General features: G+C 51.1%; 10 protein-coding genes across 10 annotated transcripts; 6 read left to right on the forward strand and 4 right to left on the reverse strand.

The window, feature by feature from the left end:
* BDV17DRAFT_259812 (mitochondrial 54S ribosomal protein bL17m) lies at positions 1–1,088 on the reverse strand. Its single transcript, XM_073757478.1, has 2 exons — positions 669–1,088; positions 1–579 (listed from the first exon to the last, which is right to left on the reverse strand). The coding sequence occupies exons 1-2, from the start codon at positions 882–884 to the stop codon at positions 187–189; spliced, it is 609 nt and encodes a 202-aa protein (XP_073616923.1). The 5' UTR covers positions 885–1,088; the 3' UTR covers positions 1–186.
* A 367-nt stretch (positions 1,089–1,455) lies between these two features.
* On the forward strand, positions 1,456–1,812 carry BDV17DRAFT_290072 (MICOS complex subunit Mic12 family protein; the record flags this gene model as incomplete). Its single annotated transcript, XM_073761812.1, has 1 exon — positions 1,456–1,812. One exon carries the CDS (start codon positions 1,456–1,458, stop codon positions 1,810–1,812), a length of 357 nt encoding a protein of 118 aa, XP_073616924.1.
* A 218-nt stretch (positions 1,813–2,030) lies between these two features.
* Positions 2,031–3,091, reverse strand: BDV17DRAFT_48384 (DUF5315 domain-containing protein). Its single transcript, XM_073764613.1, has one exon. The coding sequence runs from the start codon at positions 3,006–3,008 to the stop codon at positions 2,250–2,252; it is 759 nt and encodes a 252-aa protein (XP_073616925.1). The 5' UTR covers positions 3,009–3,091; the 3' UTR covers positions 2,031–2,249.
* A 463-nt stretch (positions 3,092–3,554) lies between these two features.
* Positions 3,555–4,116, forward strand: rps23 (40S ribosomal protein uS12; the record flags this gene model as incomplete). Its single annotated transcript, XM_073761813.1, has 2 exons — positions 3,555–3,813; positions 3,938–4,116. The coding sequence occupies 2 exons, from the start codon at positions 3,555–3,557 to the stop codon at positions 4,114–4,116; spliced, it is 438 nt and encodes a 145-aa protein (XP_073616926.1).
* Positions 4,117–4,676: 560 nt separating this feature from the next.
* BDV17DRAFT_290075 (translation initiation factor eIF2B subunit beta) lies at positions 4,677–6,141 on the reverse strand (the record flags this gene model as incomplete). Its single annotated transcript, XM_073761814.1, has 4 exons — positions 4,677–4,749; positions 4,802–5,633; positions 5,698–5,990; positions 6,044–6,141. The coding sequence occupies 4 exons, from the start codon at positions 6,139–6,141 to the stop codon at positions 4,677–4,679; spliced, it is 1,296 nt and encodes a 431-aa protein (XP_073616927.1).
* Positions 6,142–6,897: 756 nt separating this feature from the next.
* On the forward strand, positions 6,898–8,501 carry nemA (Nem1-Spo7 phosphatase catalytic subunit NEM1; the record flags this gene model as incomplete). Its single annotated transcript, XM_073761815.1, has 2 exons — positions 6,898–8,302; positions 8,356–8,501. The coding sequence occupies 2 exons, from the start codon at positions 6,898–6,900 to the stop codon at positions 8,499–8,501; spliced, it is 1,551 nt and encodes a 516-aa protein (XP_073616928.1).
* An 816-nt stretch (positions 8,502–9,317) lies between these two features.
* On the reverse strand, positions 9,318–10,545 carry BDV17DRAFT_290077 (alanine--glyoxylate transaminase; the record flags this gene model as incomplete). The annotated part of the gene is made up of 2 exons (XM_073761816.1): positions 9,318–10,389; positions 10,457–10,545. The coding sequence occupies 2 exons, from the start codon at positions 10,543–10,545 to the stop codon at positions 9,318–9,320; spliced, it is 1,161 nt and encodes a 386-aa protein (XP_073616929.1).
* A 426-nt stretch (positions 10,546–10,971) lies between these two features.
* On the forward strand, positions 10,972–12,747 carry BDV17DRAFT_259828 (vacuolar protein sorting-associated protein 29). Its single transcript, XM_073757479.1, has 4 exons — positions 10,972–11,728; positions 11,783–11,797; positions 11,874–12,287; positions 12,363–12,747. Exons 1-4 carry the CDS (start codon positions 11,672–11,674, stop codon positions 12,477–12,479), a joined length of 603 nt encoding a protein of 200 aa, XP_073616930.1. The 5' UTR covers positions 10,972–11,671; the 3' UTR covers positions 12,480–12,747.
* Positions 12,748–12,915: 168 nt separating this feature from the next.
* BDV17DRAFT_48687 (polyadenylate-binding protein) lies at positions 12,916–14,631 on the forward strand. The gene is made up of 4 exons (XM_073764615.1): positions 12,916–13,229; positions 13,370–13,626; positions 13,708–13,795; positions 13,856–14,631. The coding sequence occupies exons 1-4, from the start codon at positions 13,155–13,157 to the stop codon at positions 14,000–14,002; spliced, it is 567 nt and encodes a 188-aa protein (XP_073616931.1). The 5' UTR covers positions 12,916–13,154; the 3' UTR covers positions 14,003–14,631.
* An 888-nt stretch (positions 14,632–15,519) lies between these two features.
* Positions 15,520–18,582, forward strand: BDV17DRAFT_280972 (NEDD4 family E3 ubiquitin-protein ligase; the record flags this gene model as incomplete). The annotated part of the gene is made up of 10 exons (XM_073759956.1): positions 15,520–15,539; positions 15,631–15,653; positions 15,739–15,777; positions 15,843–15,948; positions 16,007–16,140; positions 16,241–17,456; positions 17,506–17,799; positions 17,849–17,986; positions 18,035–18,430; positions 18,483–18,582. 10 exons carry the CDS (start codon positions 15,520–15,522, stop codon positions 18,580–18,582), a joined length of 2,466 nt encoding a protein of 821 aa, XP_073616932.1.
* Positions 18,583–19,429: the final 847 nt, after the last annotated feature.

Genomic DNA, 19,429 nt, shown 5'->3' on the forward strand with positions numbered 1-19,429 from the left:
TCATACAGTGCTATTTGTACATTGGTTTAAGATAGCAATACGACAAACGGTTAGAAATAATATAGAATACACATGATGCTGGCCAACAATACAAGCAGCACAAAAAGCTAGTCCCAGCCCACGGATTTTGCCATTCAACATCGGACTAAAATCCTCTCACACTCCAGCAACCCATGTCATCGTCCGTTACCGCCTCTCACTTCCTTCCTCAACAGCTGGGCCACTCTTCGCCGGCTTCACCTTCCCCTTCGCACCCGCATCCCCCGCATCGAGCTTCACCTTCGCAACCGCCCTCTCCAACTCCTCAATCCCATCCTTCCGGAACTGCGTCACCTTGCGGACGTTCATAAGCGTAAGCTCATTCAGTGTCTCGAGTCCCTGGCTGCGTCGTCTCGCGACAGCCCTTGCCGTAAGCGCAAATCGCATATCCTTGGGCCCGTCAACAAGTTCCAAGATCGCACTCGGTGCCTGGTCATCCTTCTTTGGCTCGACTCGTAGGACTCTTGTGTAGCCACCAGGGCGGTCGGCATAGCGCTCGCGGAGGGGACCGAATAGTTTGGGGAGGATTTCGTGGGGGGTCTATCATGCATGTTAGTCAATGCCTCAAAGAGTTTCGAAAAGACTAGAATCTCTAGACTTCATCTTTGATGCCTTGAAAAGAAACATACATAGAAATTGGCCAGCGCCTTCTTGCGACTCGCTTCAGTATTCTTCTTGCCCAGCGTGATCAGCTGCTCCGCTAGCCTTTGGGCCTCCTTTGCCTTGGCCCACGTCGTCGTGATTGATTCGTGCTTAAAAAGAGACGTGACTAAATTCCGAAGGAGGGCTTGTCTGTGCGCTGAGTCTCGACTCAAGTGTCTGAATTTGGCGTGGCCTCCGGCCATGATGGAGATTTAAGTCGTGTGGTTTGGAATCTGATTCCGGGATTTTGGCGTTCGCGGATGAAGCGATGTAATGTCAGCCTAAATTAATTGACCGAGACAGTTTGAGTGTAATTGGAATGTAGAGAGATTGCTGAATGGCGGGTGGACTGGGCGAGATGCAGTGCTGTTCAAGAAGATTATTGTCGGGGTGAAGTTGTTGGAGGTTTTTCGATTTCCGCTCCCCAGCCAATCGGAATGCGGCAGGCGTCTGGGTCCGCAGAAGTTCAAGATGGATCAAGGCTTCTAACTTTGATGTCTCATTCAAAACTCTCCTACTTAATGGGTATTTTCCTATCACATTCGGCATATTTGCAGCTTGCGCGTCTTTGGTGTGCACTCGAAATCGCACTCAGAGCGCGTTCTTCTTACCTTTGAGATTGTACGGCTTCCTGCAGATCCAAAGCCAACATTGAGCTGTATCAAGGCTCATTTTCACTCAAAATTCATAACCGAATTCCACTATGGGATTCTTTGTTGGTTTCGTAAGGCATTCTCTTCTCCAAGTCTAAGCGCGCTCAAATCACTAATAAGGATGTTCCGAAAAAAGTTCAGCGGCTTCGCCCTCACCACCTCAGTCCTCTATATCACAATTCAGGTGCACCGCTCTGCGCGCATAGACCAGAAGGCCGCTATCCGCGACCAAACCAAGACGATTGAATGGCTCGCCCAATCTAGAGGCGCATACGACCGTCGCCTATTACCGAAGGAAGAGGCTCCCGCGCTCAGAGAAAGACAATCGGCGCCGGGAATGCAAGATCAGCTTAAGCACCGATGGAATGAAGAACTGCGGGCATTTGCGCGGAAGGCGTATGACACAACGTGGGAGGATGTGCGGGATATGGCCCAGGAGGGGTGGAGTGGTGTCAGGAGGCTTATTGATAAGGATTGATTGTGGTTCGCTTGGTTTATGGAATTATCCGCTGCTCCGATCACGTTCAGTTGCGGCTACTGCGGTGCATGTTGCGGTGACGATATGTGGTTTTGTGTTTGATACCCTTGTAACGTATGTCTAGCGTTGAGAACTTTGCTCAATATAGCTATATCTATAGCTTCTGTACAATGGAATACAGTCATGACCCCTGACGGCCTGCAGTGAGTGATGTATATCTTAACCGAACCTCAGCTTTCAATGATTATGCTGCCATAACATCCAGGACCTGACGGCTGAGCTCCCTATGGCCCCAAGTATTGAGGGTTGTCCGATGAGCAGGGTTTGCTGCCATCTCAAGAATATGTCGTAGTTGCTCCGAGAAGTAACCGATCTCCGGAGTATGCATTGCGGTCCGTAATATGGGAAATGCATGAGTATGGAACACCGCAATTATCTCAACCGCCCGTGTTAACGGTGGATTGAGTAGCGGTGCTCAAGCTGTCATCTTCACTCCAAATGTCCTTACTCTCAGCCTCCATCGTACGCATAGCCTGAGCGATATCTTCCAGCTTGGCGACAATATCCAAGACACTCTTATTGACACGGTCAAAGTACCGGTCGTTTGCCTGTCGCCTCTCCCGCGCAAGCTGAATGTCCTTCTCCGTTTCCTCGTCTAAGTTTTTTGAAGCCTCATCCGCCTCGCCGGACATATCACCAGAAGTCTGCGGTTCTTTCTTCAGAGATTGAGGCTTCGTTGTGGCAGCTTTGGAGTCGGTTCCCTCATCTTCGCCTTCACCTCGACCCCACGCCTGCGCGAGTCGAAGATGTTTCATCCGCAAATCTTCCAGCGCTTCAGAGTGTTTCTCCCCGAATACATGTCCGCGCACTGTTGCGCTGACTTCCACATCAGAGAGGGCGCTCTGCATCTCTTCCCAGAGCGCATCGGAACCATCCACTTCACCTCTAGACTGGGTGCGGGACAAGAATGGAGAGAGCCCAGGTGCATCGAGGGGTTTTGGCGAAGAACGTCTGCGATGCAGTAGAGGAACATTGGACGCTGTTTGACCACCCCCTGAAGGAACTACCGTGGGCACGGGCGGTTGAAGCGAAAGGTTGGACGCATTATGGGATGGCGGGCCCTGGAAGAGGGCTGGAGGGGGAAGACGCTGGGAGCTCACCTTTCTCAAGGCGTCTGGATTGAGGTTGGTATCCATTGATGAAGGGAGAAAATACGGGCGCTTGGGGCACTTTCCAGCAATCGCCTCACATTCTAGCAATTGTCCAGCCCAGCTTAAGAATCTGTAAACAGAGGAAAGAGCAAGAATAATACGCCTGGCAATGGAAGGTCTAGGCTTATCGTTATCCGTTATCGGGAAGCGGAGAATGTTTCTCCGACCCGGAGACTCGCTTAGCTGCTGTTTAGGGCGGAGGCGCACAGCAGAACATTTTCGCCCTCCCCGACTTTAGCGAGACGCCGGCCGCAGAGGAACCCTTCGACCCTTCGACACTCGACAACCATCCATCTAGCCGTTCGGCACATATCCATCAGTCGGTAAGTGCATACTCGTCGTTTTCCTCGTTGCCGTCGAAATTCAACACAGGAATCAATTTGCCCTTTGTCCCGCGAAATCTGCAGCACATAATCGACAACTTCCCGCTTTCAATCCAAATTCGAGATCACACCACCAACTTTCTATATCCGACGAAAATCTAACGTTTGACTTCGCATAGTACCGTCCACTCGATCATAATCCGACAAGATGGGTAAGGGACAGCCTCGTGGTTTGAACGCCGCCCGCAAGCTCGCGACCACCCGTCGTGAGAACCGCTGGGCCGATCTGCACTACAAGAAGCGCCTCCTCGGTACCGCCTACAAGTCCTCTCCCTTCGGTGGTGCTTCCCACGCCAAGGGTATCGTTCTCGAGAAGGTCGGTGTCGAGGCCAAGCAGCCCAACTCCGCTATTCGCAAGTGTGTCAAGGTCCAGCTCATCAAGAACGGCAAGAAGGTCACTGCTTTCGGTGGGTACCCTCTGTTCCCTACAGCCCCGGGTTCCGGTCATATACGAAGAATAAAGAGATGAGAGATGGGAAACATGTGAAACGATTGGATATAAAAGCATGTCAACTGACGAAGGTCTCCCAGTTCCCAACGACGGTTGCTTGAACTTTATCGATGAGAACGACGAAGTCCTCCTCGCCGGTTTCGGTCGTAAGGGTAAGGCCAAGGGTGATATTCCCGGTGTCCGTTTCAAGGTCGTCAAGGTCTCTGGTGTCGGTCTGGCTGCCCTGTGGAAGGAGAAGAAGGAGAAGCCTCGTTCGTAAACGGGTGCAAGGCGGAAGACGAGTGATGGTGATGGTGCAGGAATGATATCCGAGAAGAAGTCGCCGGGGCCCATTTTCATTGAACATCGGGAGACATGGTCTATGGATCTGGAATTATGGTTCAGGACGGATGACCCTGCAACACCCATTGCAGATACTACGATTGATATATCTTCATAAAAGACGGCGCCATGATTTTATTTCTCTGGGAAGGGCCCTAAAATTAAGAAATTCTTCAAAACCTATTCTGCATCCTGGGTATACGGCCAGCTATGAATAGCTGTTCTGTGCGCATTCATGCATTCATTGACCTATATCATCTACGTAGATTTCGTCATGGGCAACCATTGGTTTTGTCTGGCACGAGCTTGAAACCCACATGCATCGCCTTACCGTGCTGTAGATAACCATTAACGCGCATCCGGGATAACTTCAACCAGGGTCAAGACGCCTTGACTACTACCATACGCCACGAGTCTCAACACCACATAGTTGATGTTTTGATGAAATTTCTTTTATTTGCCTTAGCTTTGCTATAGTCCTCCGGAAGCTTTTCTGCTTCAGAAGCTGATATCCTCCTTCCGATAATGGTCCGACACAATACGGTACAGATATGATGGCGCATGCCCACCCCTAAATAACGATTAGCCTGACTCTTCGAAATCAACAGGGATAGAAAACTCACAAGTTTGTAATATAAAGGTCAACCAGCTCTGCAGGAACGTAGTCATACAGCGGGTTCTGGACATCGATCTGGTCTACCAGATCGCCGTCCTCGTATGGGATGACCTTACTTGAGTCGCCGTACTCAATCAAGGAATCGAAGTCGAACGGGTACACAGGGCTAAGCTTGTAGACACCGCTGACAACGACGCACGGCGTTTGGTGGACCTTGGCGGCCCGGGCAATGACGCGGGTACCTGCTGCAGCAACGAGACCACCATTGGCGAGGACGGAGTGCGTTCCGAGAATTACCTTGTTCACGCGGGACATGAGGGCGAAGACGGCGGAGTCGGGGATTAGGATCACTGTGATGCCGTGGGCAATCAGGGGCTTCTGGAAGGATTCGGTGCTGAGGATCTCATCGTCGGTAGGGGCTTGGCCACTGACGGTGGCATGGGTTGCTTCGTGGTTGTTAGGGTACGATTCAGCGTGGATGACTGTGAACTTCCGCTTCGCGGCGGCCTTGAGGAGGAATTTTTGTACGGTTGTTGAAGAGGTATGTGTGAGGATGATTTCGTTGGAGTGAATGTGATCAAGCGCGTAGGCTGCAATTTGGTCGTCGACCTGACCTAGCTCATCGATAATTTCATTGATGCCATCCAGGACTTCAGCGCGGATATCCTTGTTCTGGGTGTGTCCGGGTAAGCGTCCAGATGGCGAGCCGGATGCTGGGGTACCGGGCAGTGAATTTTCAGGTTCTGGGTGAGAGAGCAGACTGAACATGGAAACGGGGTGAGCTGACATAGGCTTTGAGGAACCTCGATCAGAGCCGTCAGGACGCATATCGGAAGGGCCTACGAGTCTCATGTTAGCCCCGCTGAATGCTTACTCGCCATACTCGAAACGGATGTGACTTACCGTCTCCCATATGCGGCGTCTGGGGCTGGCTTTCAGAGTCATCGCTCAGATTAAAGTCCCCGTCCCTGTCATCCTCCGCCTCGTCGCGGATCAAACCCAGCACGCGCCTAACAATGTTTCCAACCACCATTTCCCTTGGCTGAGCAGCTATCAGCCGTCTTCCCACGCTCTGCACCCGTTCAATGAGTTTCGAGGCATCACTCGTCCTACAAGCGGATATGACGCTACGTAGAAGGTAAGCAGTTGCGGTCGCGCATGATCTAGAGTGTCGAATTTGTCTCCGCTTGAGGAGTCTTGGAAATATTAGTACTGGTGGGCCGAATGGTGGGTTAAGTTCCGAACGCACGAGATCAGGTTATCAATGGACGTATCAATCGGGTTGGTCTTTAAGGACTTTAGGAACGAAGCCAGCCCAGGCGTCAAGGCAATGGACGTGGCCGGCATGGTTTGCTGTATGTCTCGCTGCGCGAGCGTATACCGTGCTGTTATACATCAGTTAGCGGAACTCTGAGTCAGGATGGACGACGCGCGGGGATTTTTTCCTCTGTACAACGCACCTCAGGCTTCTTCGGATCGTTGGCTGTAGCGCGCAAATCTCGGGGGCTCTAGCTGCAGAAGCGACCTGCGTGGAGCCAAGGAAGAGTAGAACTGGAGCGGAGGGGTAAAATGTGAGAGCGGGTGGGATGTTCTGGGAGGGAGTTTTTTGCCCGCCTTTGGTTTGGAGGAGCTGCAGCGGCGGCATTTGCTTGGCCCCAACCGCATCCTCCTCATTCCCCAGAGCACCGATCATACCGTCCTCCACTGCCGACCTCCATCCTTACTCCTCTTCGTCGACTTTCCCCTCGAGGTTGAGCTACGCCTTGCTCTTCATTCTCACTGCTCCCTCGATCCGAATATTCTACCTACTACCTAGTTGTGGTCAATCGGCTTCGAAATTCATCCTACTGCCCTCCGTTCCGCTCACCAAAACCCCAGGGCTGGGAGCCGTGGTATCGAAACACGGGCTGTCACTGGCGCATTGAGGTTGGTACAGGCGATTTATTCATTGGATCTACCTTAACGATTTCATGTTTCTTAAACCCCGCTATCCTGCTTGCTGTGCTTTCTGTAAGCCTCGGACTAGTTCGGTGATCGCTGACTGCCGCGAATCGCGCCACAGACACCTGCGCCAGCCCGGACACCCGTGGGCCGCATCAGAAGATGAACTCACTGAACATTCTGTCGGCTCGAGTCATTGGCCAGTCTTCGAATCCGAAGCGTAGCCGCCCGCGATCTCGCTCTCAAGGGGACAATTCCCCGGTGATAGCTCCAGGCGATCTTGCCAAGTTTCGATCTTATAGCGAGAGCAACTTTCACGCGAATGGTACCGACGGCACCGATGAAAAGCATAGCGGTGATACGCCTGATCCGGCCGAGGATGTCAACCATGACGAACACATTCTGGACGAGAAGACACCGTTAATACAAGGATTTCAAAAACACCCGTCGCTTGTTACGAAAAGCTCCTTAGGTCTATTCGCGCAGCGGTTTCTGGAGGCTGTCACTGAGACAATCAAATCTATCCTGGAAGCCCTGGCCGCTCCCGGTGTGTATGTAGCCCAAACGTTTCGAGATGAGGCGGGGAGGTATTCGCCAATGAACCCGGTCAGGAAGCTTAAACGTTCTATAACCGGCTTGTCGTCCAAAAGTAGCCCGAATACGCCTAGCAAGTCTACTGGACGGATTGAAAACAAGCGCCGCTCTGGATCCGCTCGGAAATTGAGGAATCACTCATCTCGAGATTCTATTGCTTCAAGTACTTCCGAGTCCGAGGGAGATCGTCGAGCAATGAAAGGTCTCACCAGCAGTAGGCCTCGTGCGCCGAAGAAGACTTCAAGTGAGGAATCGGTTTCAGATGGCACCACCCCGCGAAGGTCTATCCGGATTAAACTGAACAATGAGGAGGCTCTCCAGCGACAAAGGCAACGCCGAGCGCAGAGTGCGCACCTGGATCGACCGTCGTCAAATGGCACTCAAGATTCAGTCGATCCAGAGAGTCTTAAGTCTCCGTCTTCGTCTGTTCATCTAGTCACGCGATACCCTCATTCTCCAGTTCCCCCTCGGCCGTTGATCCCATCCCGTCTCCCATCCTACACGGCTCTCGGCAGAAACGCCAGGATCCCGCAGAAAACGCTCGTCCTAGATTTGGACGAGACCCTCATCCACTCCCTAGCTAAGGGTGGCCGCATGTCCAGTGGTCACATGGTCGAGGTCAAACTAGCTACACCGATGACGACTGCGCTTGCCCCCGGCGCACCCCCTACGACTCTTGGACCTCAACATCCCATCCTATATTATGTGCACAAACGACCTCACTGTGACGAATTCTTACGAAAGATCTGTAAATGGTACAAGCTCGTTGTCTTCACTGCGAGTGTGCAAGAGTATGCCGATCCGGTCATCGACTGGCTTGAGCAGGAGCGGAAATACTTCCAAGCGCGGTACTACCGGCAACATTGTACATTCCGAAATGGCGCCTACATCAAGGACCTCAGCTCTGTTGAGCCAGACTTGAGCCAGGTGATGATACTGGACAATAGTCCCATGAGTTATATTTTCCATGAAGGTATGGAAGACACTCCATAGTTTCTTCGTCCCGACACTAACGCAGATGCCCAGATAACGCCATTCCCATCGAAGGCTGGATCAACGACCCAACAGACAACGGCCTCCTCAATCTAATTCCCATGCTAGAAGCTCTCCAGTACGTCACCGACGTCCGGGCCTTCCTAGCACTACGTAGAGGAGAAGCAGACGCTTTATAATCACCTACCTACCTACCTAGTCGGAGCTCTGAAGTCTGGCCGGCGCAACGCAAGAAACTATTTATATATTTACCAACTCCCTCCTCAGCTCAACTTTGATATCCCGCGCGTCTTCCTTCTATACCTTACCTTACCTACCTACTACCTAATGCATTGTAAAGAGTCCATTGAAAGCATGACGATTATACCGTCCAGCATTACTTATCTGATATGATTATTATCATCATTCTTCCCATACCCCCTTTTCCAATTATTACTTGTTCCCATTAATTGCTTTTATCTGTCTTTTCCCGTTTTACTTTCAGTATCTCTTCTAGCCTTTTTCTTCGCTTCGCTTCGACGTGATACTTATTTACTGTGGGAAATGTTGATTAGACGCAGTAACGACGTTAGGACTATTTTCAATCCCGATAAGTATAGCATACGTCTTATATGTTTAGTATTCGCTCATATCGGAAGGCCTTCCGGTTCTCGATATCGAGTCGTTCGACTACTATAAGGATCCGACTTCATTTGTAGTAGTTGCGGCATGGATACATACCCTCGGCGTGGCTTTCCGAGGTCCACATAATGATCGATACAGCTGCCGGCCGACTTCGGACCTGGAGGCCAAGGCCAGCACTCCAACGGGAAACCTTCACCTGATAGGAAAACTGGTATCTACTATCAGATCTCCAAAATTGGGGATCTTACACGGGGCTCATCAATATGCTATTTTGCTATACTACTTCATCAACCCAAGTTAGATGAGTATTCGGATGCAACGTAAATTGAACCTCTTTGATATTTGGCTATTCTACCCGAGGTGACATGCGTTTACAGGCCCTTGGCTTGCTTCGCGTCAGTAATCGCTTCCTTCAGGGCAGCAATAGCCTTGTCAACATCACCGCGTGCAGGGTCCGTGATGCTGACGCCCATGTGTCCAAAGCGAATGTACTTAGTCGCGACCTCCTTATGAAGACCAGCAGCGAAGATGACACCGCGCTTCAGCAGGCCGGGAAGGACATCTGGCGGAGCCAAGCCCTCGGGGAGCCAAATGGCTGTCATGGCGTGAGCCTGGTTCTCGACTTTGGAGGCCAGCTGCGTCAGGCCAAGGTCGGAAACGGCGGCCTTGATGCGGTCAGAGGCCTGGCGGTGGGCGGCGAAGCGCTCTGACATCGGCCGGGATGTGATCTGGGAGAGGGTGGTGTGGAGAGCGTGGATGAGTTGGGTGGAGGGTGTGGCGAAGTAGGATGGTTTGTTGTTCTCGTAGTTCTGCATGATCGGGAGCCAATTGGCCATGGACGAGTAGTAGGACGATGGAGGGGCCTTGCGGGCCTGGAAGGTCTCGATTGCTCGACCGGAGAACATGAGGATGCTGAGGCCGGGAGGGCAGCCGATGGCCTTCTGGCTTGCGGTTAGGACCACATCCAAATCCCACTCGTCAAAGGCAATCTCCTCGCAGCCGACACTGCACACTCCATCCACGACTACTAGGGTCTCGGGGCTAACCCGACGGACGATCTCTGCCACCTGCTTGATGTCGCTAAGGACACCAGTAGAGGTATCGACATGAGTGATTGTGATGATCTTGTATGGCTTTTCCTTCAAAGCTTGCTCAATCGCCTCGAACGATGGGCGGTCACCAATGGGTGCCTTGAGTTGTGTAGCGTTTGCTCCGTACGTCTGCAGACAGTTTGCGAATGAGTCGGCGAAGTAGCCGGAGTGTAGGACGAGAGCATTCTCGCCCCTCTCGACCAGGTTAGAAGCCACGAAATCCCAGCCCAGGGTACCACTGCCGGAGATAACAAATGGTTGCGCTGCGGGGTTCGTAGACTGGAAGAGTTTCCGGGTCATGGACAATGTCTCTGAAAAGACCTTGACGAAACCGGGCGCGACATGGCTCTCGCTGGTGATTCATTCCAAGTTAGTTCGTTCCGATGACTTAGGTATAAAATTCGACAGAATCAACTCACGCGTAATGGGACATGGACTGAAGGACGGCATCATCGAATTCAATGGGGCCCGGAATGAGCAAGGTGGGATGAGGGGCTTGGGACGACATGTTGGCGGGGGGTTGAGAGTTGGGAGTTGAAGGAGAGTCGAGAGGGGGAGCAGAGCGATCGATCGGTTTATATTCGACGTCGTCTGGGGCTTGGGCGTTCCTCTCGGTCGAGAAGGGGGTGTTAAGCTCAGGCAGCGGGAGTCTCTGATCCAGATGTCTGGAGATCAGGCTCAGGCGCTGCGATGTCCGTGTGGGCGCCAGAGTTTCCCGAGGGGTCGGCTCTCAACGGGAGAGCCCGCGGGGAAATGGACCTTGACCTTGATTGAGATGGAGGACTGAACCAAGGGCGTTCTCGGGGATCGCCGGGAGTCTATACGAGCCGTGGCTTTCACAAGCAATTGACTATCTATATAATCTCTCTGGCAATCTGCGGATGTTTTCAGATGAAAGAAATTGAAACCAGCTGCGATTTTTTGCTCGCTTTTCTGGTTGTGACAGGCTCTGGGGAGGGACTCCACCAGCGGCACTGACTGACTCTCCTTTCTTTTTCTCCCCGGCGTCGGCGTTTTTCCAGAGGCCTCGAATGAGCGGAGCCTGCCGTAGTAACTGCCGTTGCATTTCCGGCCGAGAGGCTCAACTTCGACATTTTGTTACTATATAGTATGCTTTTTATTGGCTCAATTGCTTGCAACAGATCTCGATCGTCAAAACATTAAATTTATTATTATTGAACGGACAATGATTGTATTATTCTATGTTGGGCTCGGGTCAATAATGTATTTTACGAGGATATCTCCACCACGAACTTACTCCAACTTCTGGAAAGGCGGTTGAGAAGTTGACGAACATTCCGTCTTTCCATGCTGCTAATGCAATCTTCCAGCTCAAATGCTTGACTTTGCTTGAAAATTACTAGAATTCGAGGCTCAGCGCTCAGGTACCTGCAGAGTGAAGCTTGACCGGATTGGGCGTCTGTCTAGGGCACAGGGCTTGGTCTTACGATCGGACCCAGCTTCCCCGCGATAGCTTCACCGTTATCGCTAGGTACCAGCAAGCTGCGAGTGATAGCTTCATATCAACCAAACTTTGGCCGCCGATTCCTTGCAGAGCCCCCGCAAGCTGATTCTCAACATCTTGACAAAGACCCCGCTTGGGATGGGCCATTGACCCATTCACTTCTCTCAGAATGACCTCGCGCTTGGTCCTGGTCATCGGTGACCTCTTTATCCCCGACAGAGCACCTGTACGTGACCGCCTTAAGCTGCATTACTTGTTCCTGCTAACCGGTCACTGTTAGGATCTTCCGGCAAAGGTATGGACAGTCGCACCAGTTCCGATTGTTTCCAACGACCTCTTCCCGTAATGTTCCCTTGTTGACAATGTCGCAGTTCCGGAAGCTCCTCACGCCAGGCAAGATCGGCCAGATTCTATGCTTGGGTAACCTCACCGATCGCACCACGTTCGAGTTTCTCCGCCAAGTCGCCCCGGACCTACAGTTAGTCAAAGGCGATTTCGATGTCGACTCTCCCAACCTGCCGCTATCAAAAGTCGTGACGCATGGAAGTCTCCGGATTGGATTCACTCATGGCCACACAGTTATCCCACCAGGCGACGCGGACGCGCTGCTCATTGCTGCTCGCCAGATGGATGTAGACATACTGCTTTGGGGTGGCACTCATCGATTCGAGGCATTCGAGCTGGAGGGGAGGTTTTTCATAAACCCAGGTAGCGCCACTGGTGCTCTGAGCACGGGATACTGGCCGGAAGGAGAAGATCCAACGCCGAGTTTCTGTTTGATGGATGTAAGTTTTCAATGCAGGCTACGCGCGTATACCACTTCTGCTTGGCGATATGGCCACTCTCTAACATTCAGATAGATCCAAGGCGATGTTCTTGTACTGTACGTCTACCAGTTGAAGACGGATTCCAATGGCGTTGAGACCGTCGCTGTCGAGAAGGTCTCTTATCGCAAGAATAACGTTCCATCCTCGTGAACCTGTTACTCCCATGTTTGCCCTGTACATATGCCATAGATACCGACTGTGTTATGACTTCTCTATGCTCGTGAATCGAAGCCCATCTCTATCAGAATCTTTTCTTCTCTTCATTTACCATGCCACTCGATCTATTTTGTAGTTCACAAACGAGTTACATGACATGTTAATCTAAAAGTGCCAAGAACAGGTGATAACCTTTTTTTATTCTCTCAAGGTTAAGCTTCGAGCATATTAAGATTCTGATATAGGCATATTATGATCAAAAATGGGCAGAAAAAAATATGTATGGCTACAATGCACACTACTTCTACTTGGTACTTCACTCCAGCAGTGATGCAATACTTTGATCCCGATCAACGGAGTTGTGATGACAAAAGACGCTAGACTGGAAATGGCAACAGTGTCTTCTGGTTTTGCTTTGATCCTTCACAAGCATACATTGACAAAGGACCTTTATCTTCAATCATCAATCACTTATCACTAATACTTTGCTCATTCGGGCTCGTACTTGAGTCGAGGCCCGCCCTGTGACTGTTCGGCGGCATCCACCTTCTTTTACCGGATTCCGCTACTCAAAATACATAGGTGGAGAGCTTCCGCTTCCGCAGCACACGCTTTTCAAGACACCCGCGACTTGATTAGAGCAAGGCATCGCCTGCCATAGATATCATAATGGCCACAGAAGAGAATGAGGTCAAGGATGAGCGTTTGGAGCAACCAGCTCACGAAGAGGGAGGTGACGATGAGGTAAGGTTGACCGCGGACTCGAACGTGGACTGGGAAGGAGCTCGGGTCGGATGCGCGCGCCTTCCGGCTCGCGTCGAGAAGCTCTCGGTGCCATAGCGGGATTATCTGGCAAGCCGAAGTTAACATGCTTATTTTACTAGGAAGACATCGAGGCTATGAAGCGACGGGTCGCGGAGATGGAATCCGAAGCCGCAAAGTTACGAGAAATGCAAGCTACACTCGACCAGCAATCCGAGAGCCTGAAAGAAGATAAGGAAGATGTCGATGCACGGAGTATCTTTGTTGGAAATGTGGACTACGGAGCCTCGCCGGAGGAGATACAGGCGCACTTCCAGAGCTGCGGTTCGATCAATCGCGTTACGATTCTCCTGGACAAGTTCACAGGTCAACCCAAAGGGTACGTGCCGTGTCGCAATCCTCATTCCTGCGATCTGAGCTCTTACGAATGGTACATTTGGATCCCTGCTAACCTGCCTAGTTATGCCTACGTAGAATTTGCCGAACCCAGCCTGGTGGCGCAGGCCCTTGTTCTGAATGAGAGCGTCTTTCGCGGCCGGAACTTGAAGGTGAGCAGAATATATGGTGGAGATCGGTCATATTTCAGCTTGCTAACAAAGTATGCGCAGGTAACGCCCAAGCGCACCAACCTTCCCGGTATGAGCAACCGAGGCCGCGGTCGAGGCCGTGGTAGGGGATACGGCCGTGGAGGATTTCCTCGTGGAGGCTACCGCGGCGGCTATCGAGGTCGTGGACGAGGCTATGCGCCCTATTGATCACACCCTCCGCACATCTAGGTTAGAATGCGCTAGAAAGGTTCCAGCGGAACACCCCGTCAATATCAGACCGAGTACCACGAACGAGGCACCCGTTCCGTGGCGCTTATGGAGTTGGAGGCGGACTTTGCACGAAGGGCTTCTTCGGAGTTGGGGCTGGGCTGTACTATGTATGATAACCATCCGGTACCAGGTCCCAGGAGGATGGGCTATCTGATGTCATTTGTTCTCTTATCCTACATTCATGAGGCCAAAAACTAATGATCAAAGACAAGTGAAATGCCACCATTTGAGAAAACAAACAATCCGAGACTTTTGGGGTTTTAGACGCGAGGTCATGTCAATTCATGCTGTCGTTCGTTCTGACATATCTCAACCTGAGAACTAGGTACCTATAAACCTTCGATTCGGAGTTGATGGCAGTATTCCAAAGTCTCCGCCAAGTATCAAGCAGCTATAGTATAGACGCGTTAAGCCACAACTGGGGCTGAGCCAGGTTGCCAAATAATCATGTCCAAGCCCTGACAGGGAAGTATGGGAAAATAACCTTACCCAAAATATACTAATAATACAGCATTATTCTGCGCGACCGTTGTCAAAGCCGATGTGGCTTTACTTGTTGGTTGAGATCTAAGAATCCTGTTGCCTTGTGCGGTTTGGATCTATATTAAGAGCGCTACAGTAATCGTCATAGGAGACTTGGCCCAGATCCTGCCCATTGAAAGAATAGATGGTGGGTAAAAAACGAGAGGCAAAGAGAGAAATTAGTGACATTCCTGACTCGCAGCGTCTGTTGAGTGAAAATCTAAGGGGCAGTAGTAAGAAACACCAGCCATAACTGTGTAGTTTGGTAGTAGATGTTGCAATGCATGGACACTTATCACCCCGCCTGTGAGACCATCAGCGAAAGCCCAAGATCACCCGCAGGTCACTCGAAGACAAACCCTGCCTTTATGAATCTGTCCGCCCTATGACTCTCAATTGCTTAATTCAGCTCGTATTGTTGATATTAGATTAATAAGACCCCTCACTCTCGCCACGGCCACAGTCAGCCCGACTCGAGTGCACTGGCACAACAGCGCGCTGCACCTCCCGAGCGAGCCCCTCGCCTCGCCCTGATTGGCCGCGGCACCGACGTCAGGACTTCCCATTCATTCATCTGCCAGCGACCTTTGCTCAGCCCCAATACACAGCACTACCGTGCAAGTACACCCGCAGTCTCGCCGCGCCTCTGTCGACTCCGAGCTCATCACGTTCATCATCACGTTCTGGTTCCTGTCCACAACTTCAACCTCCTTCCCGTTCCAATCCACCCACCGCCCTTTTCCCTCCCTGATCTCCCGCTTCCCCGATCCACCTCCGATCTCTCATCCCCTCGAACAATCATCGCTATCGTCGGGCGTTTTCTCCTTGGAACTGCGGTGGATGCGCACGCGGAAACTCCTGTTATAGGCTTGCCTTGATCGGCCTTTTGCACCCCCAGGCGTGTACGACCGACTGGAATATTTCTGTGCAGCATGGGGTCCAATCTGCCTGCGTGAGTTCCCATGTTGGACGATCTGGCTTTTCCCCATCAATGTCTTACCTTTATTATGGCGATCTTCGATGCTAACAGGGTGACTATACAGCCAGCCAAATCTCAGGGTTACAAGTAAGAGATCTTGCCTTCTATCGGAGATCAAACCTCCGGCGGAAATGCTGCATTTAGAGGACGGAGACTGACCGGATTGCTACAGTTATCGCTGCGGATGGCCTATATAAGCGCGATGTATTCCGTACGTTCCGGTTGATTTTATTTCGATATTTTATATCAGCTAAAACTAACCTTGTTCCGAATCAGGTTTACCTGATCCCTTCGCCGTGGCCACCGTCGGGGGTGAGCAAACGCACACGACATCGGTGATTAAAAAGACGCTGAACCCGTACTGGAATGAGATGTTTGACCTGTGAGTCTCGTTGGTCCTATCTTGTCTCCACGGCTACTGATCTTTCTGCAACATCCAGCCGGGTCAATGAAGATAGTATTGTTGCGGTTCAAATATTCGATCAGAAGAAGTTCAAGAAGAAGGATCAAGGGTTCCTCGGCGTGATAAATGTGCGAATTGGAGACGTCATCGATCTACAGATGGGAGGCGATGGTAGGTGATATCCTTTGCCAGCCATCTTCGGCTTTTCGTCCATATTTTCGGCGCTTTCGGAATACATTTCAACTGACTTCATATTCGCGACGTCTGACAGAAATGCTTACCAGAGACCTTAAAAAGTCCAACGATAATCTTGTCGTTCATGGAAAGCTTATCATTAACTGCTCGACCAATCTCAGCACGCCCGTAACTAACCAAGCGAACGGTCTGCACCGGACACAGCTCGGATCTTCAACATCAAGTGGGCTTGTCCCTCAGATTACACCAGCATCTTCACTACCCCCTGCTGGCCCTAGCTCCGTCGATCAATCTGCAGCTGCATCGAGTGCATCGTTGAACCCGCAGCGTGTCCCATCCGCTACCCGTCCAACCAGTCAGATCGCCCCACCCAACGGTGCGCCGCCGATCGCCAACGGACAAGGCGTCCCACGCCCCAATCTCAGTTCATTCGAGGATAACCAAGGGCGACTGCCCGCAGGCTGGGAGCGACGTGAGGATAACTTGGGAAGAACCTATTATGTGGACCACAACACACGAACCACTACCTGGAACAGGCCATCTGCCAACTACAATGAGCAAACGCAGCGTACGCAACGGGAGGCCAATATGCAGTTGGAGCGAAGAGCGCACCAGAACCGAATGCTTCCTGAGGATCGAACTGGAGCCAGCTCACCTAATTTATCAGACAGTCAGCCACAAGCTCAAACCCCGCCCGCCGGTGGCAGTGGTAGCAGCAACAGCAACATGGTTTCTATGATGGCAACAGGAGCTACCACTGCAGGCACTGGTGAGCTTCCTCCTGGTTGGGAACAGCGAACTACACCTGAAGGCAGGCCGTATTTCGTCGACCATAACACCCGCACGACGACCTGGGTCGATCCGCGACGGCAGCAGTATATCCGTATGTACGGTCAGAATGCCACTGGCGGCAACACTACCATTCAGCAGCAACCCGTTTCTCAACTTGGGCCACTGCCTAGTGGCTGGGAGATGCGCCTGACAAACACGGCTCGTGTGTACTTCGTTGACCACAACACCAAGACGACCACATGGGATGATCCTCGCCTTCCATCCTCCTTGGACCAGGGTGTTCCGCAATACAAGCGTGACTTCCGGCGGAAGTTGATCTACTTCCGGTCACAACCAGCATTGCGCATCATGTCCGGCCAATGCCACGTCAAGGTTCGCCGAAATAACATTTTCGAGGACTCCTACGCCGAGATTATGCGCCAGAGCGCTTCCGACTTGAAGAAGCGCCTGATGATCAAGTTCGATGGCGAAGACGGCCTGGACTATGGTGGTCTTTCCCGGTAAGCATCTACTTATTTATTCGAGAATTGAAGCGCTAACATGTCTCAGTGAATTCTTCTTTCTCCTTTCTCACGAAATGTTTAATCCGTTCTACTGTCTTTTCGAGTACTCTGCACACGATAATTATACCCTACAGATTAATCCTCATTCCGGCGTCAACCCGGAACATCTGAATTACTTCAAGTTTATTGGGCGGGTTGTTGGATTGGCGATTTTCCACCGTCGCTTCCTCGATTCATTCTTTATCGGAGCCTTTTACAAGATGATGCTGCGAAAGAAGGTGTCCTTGCAAGATATGGAGGGTGTCGACGAAGACTTGCACCGCAATTTGGCATGGACTCTGTATGTTTCCACTCCCACGCTTCTCGAAATACCAGCTAACTTCGAACAGAGAGAACGATATTGAGGGCATCATTGAATTGACGTTTACGGTTGACGACGAGAAGTTTGGAGAGCGCCGTACAATCGAGCTGAAGCCTGGTGGTGAAGATATACCAGTTACTAACGAAAACAAGCATGAATATGTCGAGTAAGTTCTCCGATTCTTGACTCGTGAATGGGAAACTGATCAGTTTAGGCTTGTCACGGAATGGAAGATCGTGAAACGTGTGGAGGAACAGTTCAACGCCTTTATGTCTGGGTTCAACGAACTCATCCCAGCGGACCTGGTGAATGTGTTCGATGAGCGCGAACTTGAACTGCTTATTGGTGGTATCGCCGACATTGATGTCGACGACTGGAAGAAGCACACGGATTACCGCGGCTACCAGGAACAGGACGAGGTCATCCAGAACTTCTGGAAGATTGTTCGCACCTGGGATGCCGAACAGAAGTCTCGCCTGCTGCAGTTCACCACTGGTACATCTCGCATTCCAGTCAACGGATTCAAAGATCTTCAGGGATCCGACGGGCCAAGACGATTCACTATTGAGAAGTCTGGAGACCCAATTGCCCTGCCCAAGTCTCACACATGGTGTGTCCTCCCTACACTTTACTTCTTCGTGTTCTATACTAATCGTTTCTAGTTTTAACCGTCTTGATCTTCCACCGTACAAGACCCACGAGACTCTAGAGCATAAACTATCTATTGCTGTGGAAGAAACATTAGGTTTTGGACAGGAGTAGATATTGCATTTAGCGGATTTTAAGGAAACTGCATCAATCATGTGTTCATATCTCCGACGCTTCCCCAAAACGCTTCCTGCCCCTCAACCCAGGCGAAGAAGGGAGCAAATCTCCCTTCGGCTAGGTCTCTCTATCCGCACGAAGCACTGCCTAGGGTCATGACCCGTCGAGTCCATGCCATGTTTATACCTATTCCATCGTTTCTCCCTTCCCGTTCCCGTTCCCGTCTCCGGTGCAGGCAGTCGTTTCATTATTCCCCGGTCATTCTTTTGAGGAGAGCAGGACTCATGACGTGTTTGATATCATTGTCACAAGCACATGGTATTTTGAGCTTGATTTATTCATATTGTTACCTGGTTGTGGTGGACTTGTATATACTTGTATTATTTCTAAGAACATGACATGCTTGTTTTGCTGCATTTGGCTTGAGGTACTCCGTATGGACTTTGAAGATTTCGTAGAGGAAGTGTTATCATCAGCGATGCCGCCCCAACCGCCATTCCCCCTTTCCCATATGTTTTGCTTTTTCTCCCCTTGGATAGTCCCGTTATATATCTCCGCAATCTTGAAGTAGATTACAGCGTGCAAATGCCAGACCCTTGCGCCGATCCTAGCGACAAAGTTCCGAAAATATATACCTCCATCGATAAGAGCTATTCTTCACTCCGAAAAGTATAATAAGCAGGTACTCCCGACCATATTATCATTTTCGAAGCCAAAAATGTAGATTTTCAGGCGCCGAACTATAGCCGTCAGTAAATAGTCTGCTGATATCTGACAGCTCCGAACTCCGCGCTGATAAGCTACGCTATGATGAGTCCATTTGATGAATCCACTGAGCTGAACT

Source organism: Aspergillus undulatus (genome assembly GCF_047715775.1).
Source record: "Aspergillus undulatus strain CBS 261.88 unplaced genomic scaffold BDV17scaffold_16, whole genome shotgun sequence".
Classification (NCBI taxonomy): Eukaryota; Fungi; Ascomycota; class Eurotiomycetes; order Eurotiales; family Aspergillaceae; genus Aspergillus; species Aspergillus undulatus.

Bases quoted from the DNA above. Each gene is read 5' to 3' on its own strand.
- BDV17DRAFT_48384 (XM_073764613.1), bottom strand. From the start codon at position 3,008: ATGGATACCAACCTCAATCCAGACGCCTTGAGAAAGGTGAGCTCCCAG.
- BDV17DRAFT_259828 (XM_073757479.1), top strand. From the start codon at position 11,672: ATGACCTCGCGCTTGGTCCTGGTCATCGGTGACCTCTTTATCCCCGAC. The intron at 12,288-12,362 runs GTAAGTTTTCAA...ACATTCAGATAG, and splicing joins CGAGTTTCTGTTTGATGGAT to ATCCAAGGCGATGTTCTTGT.
- BDV17DRAFT_259812 (XM_073757478.1), bottom strand. From the start codon at position 884: ATGGCCGGAGGCCACGCCAAATTCAGACACTTGAGTCGAGACTCAGCG. The intron at 580-668 runs GTATGTTTCTTT...CATGCATGATAG, and splicing joins AGGCGCTGGCCAATTTCTAT to ACCCCCCACGAAATCCTCCC.
- BDV17DRAFT_48687 (XM_073764615.1), top strand. From the start codon at position 13,155: ATGGCCACAGAAGAGAATGAGGTCAAGGATGAGCGTTTGGAGCAACCA. The intron at 13,627-13,707 runs GTACGTGCCGTG...TAACCTGCCTAG, and splicing joins TTCACAGGTCAACCCAAAGG to TTATGCCTACGTAGAATTTG. The intron at 13,796-13,855 runs GTGAGCAGAATA...AAGTATGCGCAG, and splicing joins TTCGCGGCCGGAACTTGAAG to GTAACGCCCAAGCGCACCAA.